Source organism: Aquarana catesbeiana, linkage group LG13, assembly GCF_042186555.1.
Source record: "Aquarana catesbeiana isolate 2022-GZ linkage group LG13, ASM4218655v1, whole genome shotgun sequence".
Classification (NCBI taxonomy): domain Eukaryota; kingdom Metazoa; phylum Chordata; class Amphibia; order Anura; family Ranidae; genus Aquarana; species Aquarana catesbeiana.
Window position 1 is genome coordinate 45,261,976 of NC_133336.1, and position 11,609 is coordinate 45,273,584.

The 11,609-nt window shown below is 42.3% G+C and overlaps 1 protein-coding gene across 1 annotated transcript; it reads right to left on the minus strand.

Moving 5' to 3' along the window:
• Positions 1 to 359: 359 nt before the first annotated feature.
• Positions 360 to 11,609, minus strand: VCPKMT (valosin containing protein lysine methyltransferase). Its single transcript, XM_073609432.1, has 6 exons — positions 11,209 to 11,609; positions 7,054 to 7,164; positions 6,888 to 6,960; positions 5,162 to 5,281; positions 3,653 to 3,756; positions 360 to 1,918 (listed from the first exon to the last, which is right to left on the minus strand). Exons 1-6 carry the CDS (start codon positions 11,469 to 11,471, stop codon positions 1,903 to 1,905), a joined length of 687 nt encoding a protein of 228 aa, XP_073465533.1. The 5' UTR covers positions 11,472 to 11,609; the 3' UTR covers positions 360 to 1,902.

An 11,609-nucleotide genomic window follows, 5' to 3' on the forward strand; every position in this document is an offset into this window, starting at 1 on the left:
TACAGGAACGTCAGTCTGTGCAGGAGTGCCATTCTGCCGACGTATATCAGCGTGAGCCGGTCGGCAAGAGGTTAAAAAATAAAGTGCAAGTCAAGTCAAACTTTTTTTTTCTCATTTTGGATAAAGGGGAGGAAGGATTCGTTTTTACGACTATCCATTTAGGGAGATTTACCTTAATTTCCAGTCAAGTGATATTAAAAAAAAACTGTAACCTTCCACTTTTTTTTTTTTTTTTTTTTGTGGGGAAAGTTTGAAAAGTTTTGCCTTGGAATGCACTTTAAAGTTTATTGCATACACCTTGTCTGAGGCAGTTAACATATTTGTTGCAGTGGAAAACAACAATGCAATCAATAACACACTAAATATAAAAAGTGATTTATTTGTCCAGTACAGTACCAAGATACATGCAGAAAAGACAAATACAGTTCATATGCACATTGCAAAATCCCAGGTTACAATTATAGCTCCATATGCACCAACCTTAAAAAAAAAAAAAAAAAAAATGTAATAATGCAAATGTAGTTCCATTACCAAGATGCGACATTTTACAGCATCCTGGGAATTCAGTGAAAAAAAAAAAAAAAAGACCATGGGGAAGATTTACTAAAACTGGAGCAGCTGTGCATAGTAACCCATCAGCTTCTAGATTTAAGCCCCAGTTCAGACCGGTGCGATATGTCATGCGATTTGAACCGTTTTGGAACCGCTCAAGTCGCAAGGTTCCTGCACTACTTTTTACCAATTTCATTGCAACTTGCGTAGACTTCTGTTAAATAAAGTTGCAACAAAATAGGCAGTGCAAATCGCACTGATGTGCGCTGAAGAAACTTGATTTCAAAGCTGCACCAGGGCTTATTGCTAACGTTTATTTGAACAAACTGAAGTTGGAAGCCGATTGGTTACTATACACAGCTGCACAAGATTCTGGGCTTGATTCACAAAATTAACTTGCATGTGATATTTAGGTGCCCCGGACACATTTTGCCTAAATACCGCATTTGATCCTGTAACTTTCAAATCACTATATTGTACATATGTATTTACCGCAAAAGGCTGAAAACGCTCAGCAAATACCACATGAAAAAGGCGATAAACTCCATTCACAGAAGGAAATAAATTAAATGCATGAGGTCATTAAGTAGTGATCGAGACGTGGTAATGGTGGAATGTGTACTGGTTGTGAAGGAGCAGGCGGTCGCTGCATCCCTAACAACCGATGAGTCATCAGCTGTTCTTTTTTTTTTTACTTTTGTGTAGAGTGAAGATGGATTAGAACACCTGTAAGGTTTATACTGCTGTCTGTGTCCTCGTTAGGGAGATTCTTCCTCTCCATTTGTCCTGTTCACTATTTTTACCGAAAGTGGAAGAACATCCCAAAAATGGGTTGCCCCAGAACTGCAATATTGGGGTAATTTTTCACTGGGGACACCATTTGTGGTGTTTATGCTATTGCGAGCAAGCAGAGAGAAATCTCCAATGGGAAACCGATGGCAAAAAAAAAAAAAGACAGGAGGTGCTATAACCCATTTCTTACTCTACCCAAAATGAAAACGTTGCCTTCAGTTTTACTTTAAGCTTTAGGTGGAAGTCAACAACAGGGTGCAGAAACCCACAGCCACTCCAGATTAAAAGGCATGCAATGCATGCATTCAGAAACAGCCTGCGCCAGAGCAATAGAAAAACAAACTGAGGCTCCAAAACAATGCTACAGGATTTGTAAGTATGACAACAGAGACATATACTGACTTAACCGCATTAATACAGCCATTTTGTGTGCAAGCTTTGCTCCTCATTCAGCATACCACTACCATTCGTGTTAAACCTCTCAGTAGAGACTTGGTTGGGCCCTTCAGGAGGTATATTCTGAGCACCCTTCTCACTGGCAGACAAGACTTATTGACATCATTGGTGGAAAGATCTGATGAAAGAACATTGATATGAAATAATAAAGATGAATTAATTACATGCAAGAGAATTTCTGAAAAAAAAAAAAAAAAAGTAAAACCATTTGTTAATCAACCTAAATATATTCTTGTCATAATTGCAACCTAACTTTACAATTAAGGAGTATGCACCATAGATCACTGAATTCAGGGCACTGGCAGAAAGTAGGGTTTGACCTTTAGGTAGGTCTTTGTAGAGCAATGACCCCAACACATCCCACAATGCAATATAACAAGTATAGGCGCAAAACAAGTCAGACATCATAAACATTCTGATACAAATCTGCTAAAAAAAAAGAAAGGGAGATAATGATAAAAATAGAGTCAGGTCAGTCCATAAAATCAATATCGGCTGAAAGTCTATTTAGGAATGGTGACGACGGAAGAAAAGAGTCCAAAAAATGCAAGCAGGGCTGCCCTCATGATAGGGTAGAAACCAATTCCTCAGCTGCAACAAAACACAAGTAGAGAGGCACCTCTGGGTGCAGTATTTAGGAAATAACGCTTTTAATAATAGATGTAGATCAACTCACATTTTGTAGGAATAAACAGGCGTGGTATTAATAATACAGTGACGTATCCCCGAGTCCTAGGCAGTATGAAATCCTTGCTGACAACTGTGAGATCTTCCGGCAGATGGAGGACGCCGGCTCCGGAGAGCATCCTCAGAGCGAGGCGTGGAACCCACAGGACAGCTTGCTGTGGACGGATGACGTCATCAAAGCTGGACGCGTTGAGAGTGTGCGCACTTGGCGATGTAAGCAAGTTGTGCTCCTTTGTCAACAGATGATTTGTAATCTGTTGACAAAGGAGCGCAACTGGCTTACATCGCCAAGTGCGCACGCTCTCGAAACGCGTCCAGCTTTGATTACGTCATCCGTCCACAGCAAGCTGTCCTGTGCATTCCACGCCTCGCTCTGAGGACGGTCTCCGGAGCAGGCGTCCTCCATCTGCCGGAAGATCTCACAGTTGTCAGCAAGGATTGCATACTGCCTAGGACTCAGATATGCGTCACTGTATTATTAATACCATGCCTGTTTATTCCTACAAAATGTGAGTTGATCTACATCTATTATTAAAAGCGTTATTTCCTAAATACTGCACCCAGAGGCGCCTCTCTACTTTTTTTTTTTTACATCCCACAATGCAATGCAGAGATGCTGAGCATCCTGTCCTGTGGACAAGCAGTTATGTCAAAAGGTTAAAAATAAATGGCTATATGCAATGTCATGTGTACACAATGTTTAGGATAACACTAAACTCTGTGCTTCCTAGTTGGATTTTAATGCATCTAATTAAATTGTGCCACTTCCAAATATATTTGCAAAAGTTTTATGTCTGGATACATGCAAGAAAACATTTCACAGTATGAAATATATCCTATACCTATATCAATTGACTGGTGATGAGTCTGTCAAATGCATTAGGTAGGACAGACGGGAAAAGGGAAAGAGAAAAAACAAACCGCACAAAGCAATATCTATGAGATCAGTATAGTTTCCCATCCTACAAGTAGCAGGTATCCAACATCAAGGCTCTAAATGGCTTCCTTTTCTTAAATGTAGGCCTCAGGGGTGCACTTTTAGCACAATTGTAAAACGGTCTCTTTTTTTTTTTTATCAGCACCAATGACTCAAAATGTAATTAAAAAAAAAGTATATATCACACACACTATAATAATATTACACAAAGAATATCTGCACACTCACTTATTTTTCCCATAAATTTGCAAAATATGGATATCTTCACTGCGGTATTCCTCATCATGCTTTTCTATGGGCACTTCCTCATATTCAAAGTCAACCTTGAGAAGCTGAAACATAGATAAGCACACTGCTGACAGAAGCACAGATATAAATCAATGTACACCCATACACGCTTCAGTTCATAAAAACACTCACCTTTGTGTTTGTCATTGTCATTGTACTTTAAGGGAAACATGCAGAGTTTTAACAAAAATAACTAAAATAAAATAATCCTGGCAGATTTGTTTCCTGTCTCTCTCCCTCTCCCCCCTTTGGGGTGATTCACTCACTCATGGCCTGTACACCAATGTCCCTGGGAATAAATGCAATTCTAAAACTAAAATGTTGTGCTGTCACAAGAACAGGAGTAAAAGGAGAAATCTTCCAATGAGTATACTTTTTCCCAGGGCCTCCGATAAGGCACCAGTCCTCCTGTACCAGGCCCCAGCCAGCAGAGAGGCCCTGACAGGGAAATCAGATGTGGGCAGGAGAGGGGGTGATCAGTGTGGCACGGCGGGGTGGGGGAGCAATTACAGTAACCGATCCCCTGTCTCTCTTCCTGCAGCAGCAGAAAGCTGGCTTATCCTCTTCTTCCTGATGGCTTTCCGCTGCTGAAGGGAGAGACACACACAAGGGATCAGTCAGGAAATTGCAGGACATGAACATAAATCTCTCTAGTTAGACACAGATGGCAAAATAAGAAACAGTGGATTTAATCCTCCCCTACGCCATCCACAATAAAACAGTTTAAGCTTTTACTTTAAGAATCCATAAACTTTAGTGGTGGACGACAGTTATACCAAACTTTCAAAGGGATGATTGGGACGATACGGGGAATCCCCCATTTCAATACCTGGTGTTGGCTAGGGATCGTTTCGTACAATATAAAATTTTGCATAGAATATACTACACCCCAGCCAGGCTGGCTGCTATCTACCACACAGATTCAGCACATTGCTGGCGTTGTCAGTATTCCCCTGCCGATTTTGAGCATATGTTTTGACGCTGTCCTCTGATTCAAGTGTTTTGGCAAGAGGTGACCCAGACTTTTTGTAACATTATCGGTCACCTTGTTTTATGCACGGAAAGCAATTCTTCTGTATTGGAAAAAACAGCTGCCCCATAGGTAGACTTTTGGAAAGCCCTAATTAATAAAGCATTGCCATTTAACAAAGCTACTTACCTGAACAGAGGCTGTTCCAAAAAGAGAGGAGGAAGGAGGGAGGAGGAAGGAGGAGCTAAACTGCACATGAAACACCATTCTTGAGAAGGTGCAAGCATTGTATGTGCTCTTTGTAGCTCAGTGAATATCCATACATAGCAAATTCTCTAAAACCCATAATGACATTCCCTTTGAGCCTTAAACGTCCTTTGGCAGTTACTGCTGGTGAAAATCAGCAGCTCGTCAGAAATAAAATTTGACAGAGTTAAAGCAGCACAAAGTAATAATAATAATTAATACTACAATCTCACCTCAAAGAACTTTTTCTCTATTTCAGGATTCTTGCCAGTAGTTCTTTCTTCATAACAACACAGAATACATGTGTCACTTCCTGCCAGATCCTTAAGAGACTTCAGCAAAGGTTTTAGTGACTGCAAACAAAGGAAAATAGTTAGAGTAACAGTAAATGTTTAACCACCTGCCCTCTGCAAGATTTACCTCCTTTCGTGACCAGGCCATTTTTTTTGCTATACGGCACTGCGTTACTTTAACTGACAATTGCGCGGTCATGTAACGCTGTACATAAATTAAATGTTTGTCCTTTTTTTCCCCACAAATAGAACAATTTTGAAAAAAAAAAAAATGTCTTCAAAAATTTAGGCCAATATGTATTCTGCTACATCTTTTTGGTAAAAAAAATATCCCAATAGGTGTATATTGGTTTGCACAAAAGTCATAGCATCTACAAATTATGGGATATATACTGGAATTTTTTTATACTAGTAATGGTGACGATATGCGACTTATAGTAGGACTGCACTATTGCGACAGACAATCTGACACTTTGTGGGATCCAGTGACACCAATACAGTGATCGGTGGTAAAAATATGCACTGTCACTGTACTAATGACACTGGCTGGGAAGGGGTTAAACATCTAGGGCGATCAAAGGGATACATTCCAGGTGCATTAATAAAGGAGTGCAAAAGCAGTCACAGCCCAAGCAGGAAATCCTGTTCCCTGCAAAAAGGGACCCTTTCTCTCTTTCTGCAGAGTTTAAAATACTGACTAAGCAGTGGTCCTCTGCAGAGAGACCCCTGCTTGCATACAGAGATAAAGTGTTCTTCTCTGTAACATCCTGGCAAGGGACAGGTCTTTCTATTCAGGCTGTAGCCGTTAAGAAATCTAATGAACACCTTTTGTTTTGATACATCTGGAAGGTATTCAACTGATTTTACCTGAAAGCTCAGTTAGGCTTTAAAGTATCAGTCCATTCCATTCATTTTTTTATTAAATGGTCATAAAAAAATAGGAACCTTCAAGGGTTTACCACAGTCCGTGTGATAAGGGGATTTCCTCTTGCTTTATGTGGCAGTGAGCACACAGGAAACAAAGGGACATTTCAATTATGGGCACAGACAGTAACTGTTGTTGGCTGGAGCTCCCCTTTAAAGCTTCCATTCTTCTACAGACCCTACCTTTCATTATCAAGGGGTTCAAGATCAAAGAAAAAGCTGTAATGTGAACTTATGTGAACCCATCACACTGACCTGATGCACAGCGATCTCTCCTTCTGCATCCCCTCGGCATTCACGCTTCTTCCCCGCTGACAGGACAGCGGGTTCTGATTGGTCGGTGCCGATCAATTAGAATGCTACATAACGTCCCTCCTGACAGGGTACGTTTTGGAGATTCAGCTGCAGGGATTTCTAAAGCCCCGGACCCCTGACGCGGCTATACCAGGGCTCAGAATATTGCCGCGATCCAGGTCAGTGGGACTAAGGGGGTCCTGTGTAAGGTCACCTTACAGGTTTATCTGTAAAGGTGAACTTACCCTTTAAGTACAGTGGGGACTGAAGGGGAGGGAAGGTTGTACAGTTTTAGTTCATCATTTCATTATTTTTCTGTAAAGGTGTACGAACACTTTAAATATTATTTGTGAAAATATATTTCTGAATTTGAGCAATTCTTCTCATCAGTACAAATTCAAAACAAAGGTCCACCAATAATTCCTAATAAAACAATTTGTATACAGACCTCCTCATAGTAGATGCAGTCAGCCATCAAGATATAGTTAGGAGACAGGAAAGAGCCTGCAATTTCCTCGCCCCTAAAAACAGAACACATTTGGCTATAAATGATACTAAAAAAGGTAAATGAGGAACTTTTTTTCAGTTCTTTCCATAACCACAAAAATACAAACCATTTTAATACCTTCGCTTGGCAAGAACCGGTGATCAGATGAGCGTTATGGGCAATGTTTGCATTCATCAAATCTTGCAGCTCTTCAAGATCAGTCACTGTAACGTGCGCTCTATGAAAATAAAATACAAAAGTCTGAATCTTTATTCACAGAATTTGTAGCCATTTTTAAAACAATGCATGCTATAAGAAGAGTGCTGCCCATCCACATTTTCACTTCAGGAATATCTAAACCCAGAAACAAAAAATGTAACACACTGCAGCTGATCAGCTCTTAGGCTCCATTCACACTAGCGCGTTTTTTTGATGCATTTTGCATTTTGCAGAAATGCACGGGAATTTTTTAACATGGGTTCCTATGGAACATGTTCACATCAATGCCTTTTTGTTTCTCTGCATTTTTGGAAAGGGTCAGGGACTTTTTTTCATGCAAAATGCAGCGTTTTGCATGTAATAGAATTCAATGGACAAGCATCAAAAACGCAAGTGCACCGTTTTTTGATGCGTTTTTGGTGCGTTTTTGATGCGTTTTTTTTTTAATTTTTTTTTTTTTTTTTTAAGACTGTAAAAAAAACTGTAAAAAAAAAAAAAAAAAAACAAAAAAACGCAAAACGCAAATCGCGGCAAAAACGCTGCTCAAAAACGTGGCAAGCATGAAAAAAAACCCTCCAAAAACGCTCAAAAGCAACATGCATAGGTGTGAATCGAGCCTAAGATGTGGTGATTGGAGTACTATCTTTTTTTAAGGGTCATTCTGTTGTTGGAACAAAAGCCTGGATAAATGCTTCTCAGCTAGAATTTTTATCAATAAATACAAGGCTTCCTCTGAATGGAACGGGTTTGGCAAACTGCTAAAGAGGAACTACACCCTCCTATCATTTTCAGACATGGAAGCTGCCATCTTAGCTTCTGTTTGATCTGAAACTGCCATGATGCTGCACACGTGATCAGTTATGGTTTGACAGTTTGCTTGAGAGATCAAGCAAATGTGACAGTTATCACCCCTGGCATGCCAGGAATGTAACTCTTTTCAACTGTTAAATCGAGGGGTTTTCAACTTTAGGCTCGGTTCACACTGATAAGGGAAACGCACAGGAATCAATACATTTCCCACATCGCATCGCACGGTGTGCATGCAATCTGCTGCAGATGACAATTAAAAGTTGACGCCCCAAAAGCAGGTCGCAGAGCATTTGCTAGAACACCCTGCACCTTTTTCGTGCAGATGTGGTGTGATTTGAGCCATACAAAATAGCATGTGATTTGCACAGGAATGTGGTGCTATTCCTGTGCAAATAACATGCAATGTGATGCATTGCATCAACGTGAACCCAGCCTTAGCCCAGGTTCCCATTGATGCGGGTTCGAAATTGTGCGAGTTCAGCTGCACTCCAACAATTTCAAATCGGCAATGCAGTCCGACAGATATCTGTGTGGGTTCATGCACAGATGTGTATTCAAATCGCCCCTGAAGTCGCCAAAAGTAGTACAATAACTACTTTTGGTAATCATTGCGGCGTCGCACCGATTCAGATGGTGCCATTGCCAGCAATAGCCGCTGATTTGACATTGGCCCAATGTGAACGTGTGCTTAAAGTGAAATGAGACAATGGGGTTCAATATTGAGTTGGTCCACCCTTTGTAGCTATAACAGCTTCAAATCTTCTGGGAAGGCTGTCCACAAGGTTTAGGAGTGTGTCTATGGGAATTTATTGATCATTCTTCCAGAAGCGCATTTGTGAGGTCAGGCACTGATGTTGGACGAGAAGGCCTGGATCGCAGTCTCCACTCTAATTCACCCTAAAGGTATTCTATTGGGTTGAGGTCAGGACTCTGTTCAGGCCAGTCAAGTTCCTCCACCCCAAAATCCCTCATCCATGTTTTTATGGATCTTACTTTGTGCACTGGTCCAAATCATTTGGTGGAGGGGGGGATTATGGTGTGGGGTTGTTTTTCAGAGGTTAGGCTCGGCCCCTTAGTTCCGGTTAAGGGAACTCTTAAGGCGTCAGCATACCAAGACATTTTGGACAATTTCATGCTCCCAACTGTGCACAAAGCAAGGTCCATAAAGACATTGATGAGCAAGTTTGGGGTGGAGGGACTTGACTGGCCTCAACCCTATAGAACACCTTTGGGATGAAATAGAGCGGAGCCTGCAAGCCAGGCCTTCTTGTCCAACATCAGTGCCTGACCTCACAAGTGCACTTCTGGAAGAATGGTCAAAGATTCGTATAATGAAATAAGAATAAATGTGCGTAACACACCTATAAATTCCTGCGCTAGTGGAATGCCATGAATTGAGTGTGTGAACATTATAAGAACACTTATTGCTGCTCTTAAAGTGCGTGTGCCTTTAAATATGTGATCAAAGTAAGAGCGCTACCTTGTGATGAACTAATACATTAATAACACAAAATCAATACCAATAGTGCCATTAACCATAAAAAAAAAAAAATCAATATAAGTAAAAAAACAGTAGTCCATAGGAGATAAACGTGTATATAGAGTTCACGAGCTTCAAACTCTGCTGTGCTGATTCAAAAAGTTTTCAATATGTGCAAAATAAAGTGCTAAGAAGATAATCCGTGTGATCTGTGCTCCCCTCTGTCACCAGAAATCCAGGACTCCCATAACAGAAGTCACAGGCGCTCAGGAGGTGTGGCTGGGTTCTGTGGTTCCACGAGCTGTGTCTCTAGCTGCGGCGTGTGTTGTTCAAAAATCCAGGGCTCCCCACCAGAAATCACAGACATCATTCCATTTGTTTATTTAAAAAATAACGAACAATATCCACTCACGTGTTAAAACGTTGCAAACAGCGTTAAAAACCCGGAACCCGAAGTGGCTGTCGACTTGCGTCTCACCGCCCGGAAACTGCGTCAACACCCGCGGCCAGCTGGCGCGTTTCGTCCCGCCCACGAGAACACGTCAGTTGACCGTGGGTGGTGACACAATTTCCGGCCGGTGAGACGCAATTTGCCAGCCACTTTGGGTTTCTTTTTTTTTTTTTAACGCTGTTTGCAACGTTTTAACACGTGAGTGGATATTGTTCATTATTTTTTAAATAAACAAACGGAATTACGCTATATTGCTCTCTTTGCCATTGATCTCTGATCATTTCCTGAGAACAAGGCACGTTGCAAAGTTGGAGAGACGGCTCGTGGAACGACAGAGCTCAGCCATCCTCCGAAGCGTCTGTAATTTCTGGTGGGGAGCCCTGGATTTTTGAACAACACACGCCGCAGCTAGAGACACAGCTCGTGGAACTACAGAACCCAGCCACCCCTCCTGAGTGCTTGTGACTTCTGTTATGGGAGTCCTGGATTTCTGGTGAGAGAGGGGAGCACGGATCACATGGATTATCCTCCTAGCACTTTATTTTGCACATATTGAAAACTATTTAAAGCAGCACTGCAGAGTTTGAAGCCCATGAACTCTATATACACGTTTATCTCCTATGGACTGTTATTTACTTATACTATTGAATTTTTTATGGTAAATGGCGCTATTAGTATTGATTTTGTGTTATTAATGTATTAGTTCATCACAAGGTAGAGCTCTTACTTTGGTCACAAACATTCCCATAGACACACTCCTAAACCTTGTGGACAGCCTTCCCAGAAGAGTTGAAGCTGTTATAACTGCAAAGGGTGGGCCAACACAATATTGAACCCTAGGACTGGGATGCCATTAAAGTTCATGTATAGGCAGGCGTCCTAATACTTTTGGTAATATAGTGTATATGAAGAATTGCCTTGGATGGCAAGTGGTGAAAACAATGGGGGATTCTTACACATTGAGCATTTTGTTGCTTGGAGCGACAAGGCGCTCAGGTGTGATCGGGGTTCTTCCTAGCCCTTGCCAACAAGCATTTTGAAGTCAGAGGCCAGTCTGCCATTTATTCCAAGGTCGAGCTAAAGAAATCTCTGCAGCTATTAGAACTGCATGACAGCCAGGGGATGAGCACTTCCAGGAAGGGAAGAGCAGCCCTGGGTGTCTTCGGCACACCTACACCCCACATCAACCAATCAGATTTCATACAAGCCCGAACCTGATTGGCTGCTGGCAGGATGGCTCAGCCCTGATTGGTCCAGGAGTGTGAGCAGGTGGGATTATTGCAGCGCAGTGTATGCTGGGAGTTATCACAGAGCCGCCTCACCCCAGTGCAGCCGCTGCGATGCCGACAATGGCGGTCCCACAGCCCAGCTCCAGCACCGCTCTGCCCCGCAGCGCCCCGGGCTCCGCACTCTCCCTCCGCTCCAAATACTTAGACAGGACGATGGCGGCGTCCCACACCACGCAGCCCACATCCCCGGAGCTCAGCTGCCGTATCTCCAGCACTCTGCCGTCCCCGAGCTCCAGCTCCCTGATGAACACTCCTGCCGCCTCCGCCATGGCAACAGTGTTGTCAGCACTGCGCATGCGTTCTGTTCTCCAGGGCCGACCAGGACGTCACTGACAGCGTGCGCGCAACCCGTGCTGCGATTCTGACAGTTCTGTGTAAAACCCCAACCGCCTCATTTCCAACTCGTCAAAAAACCACTTCCGGGAATGACGCGG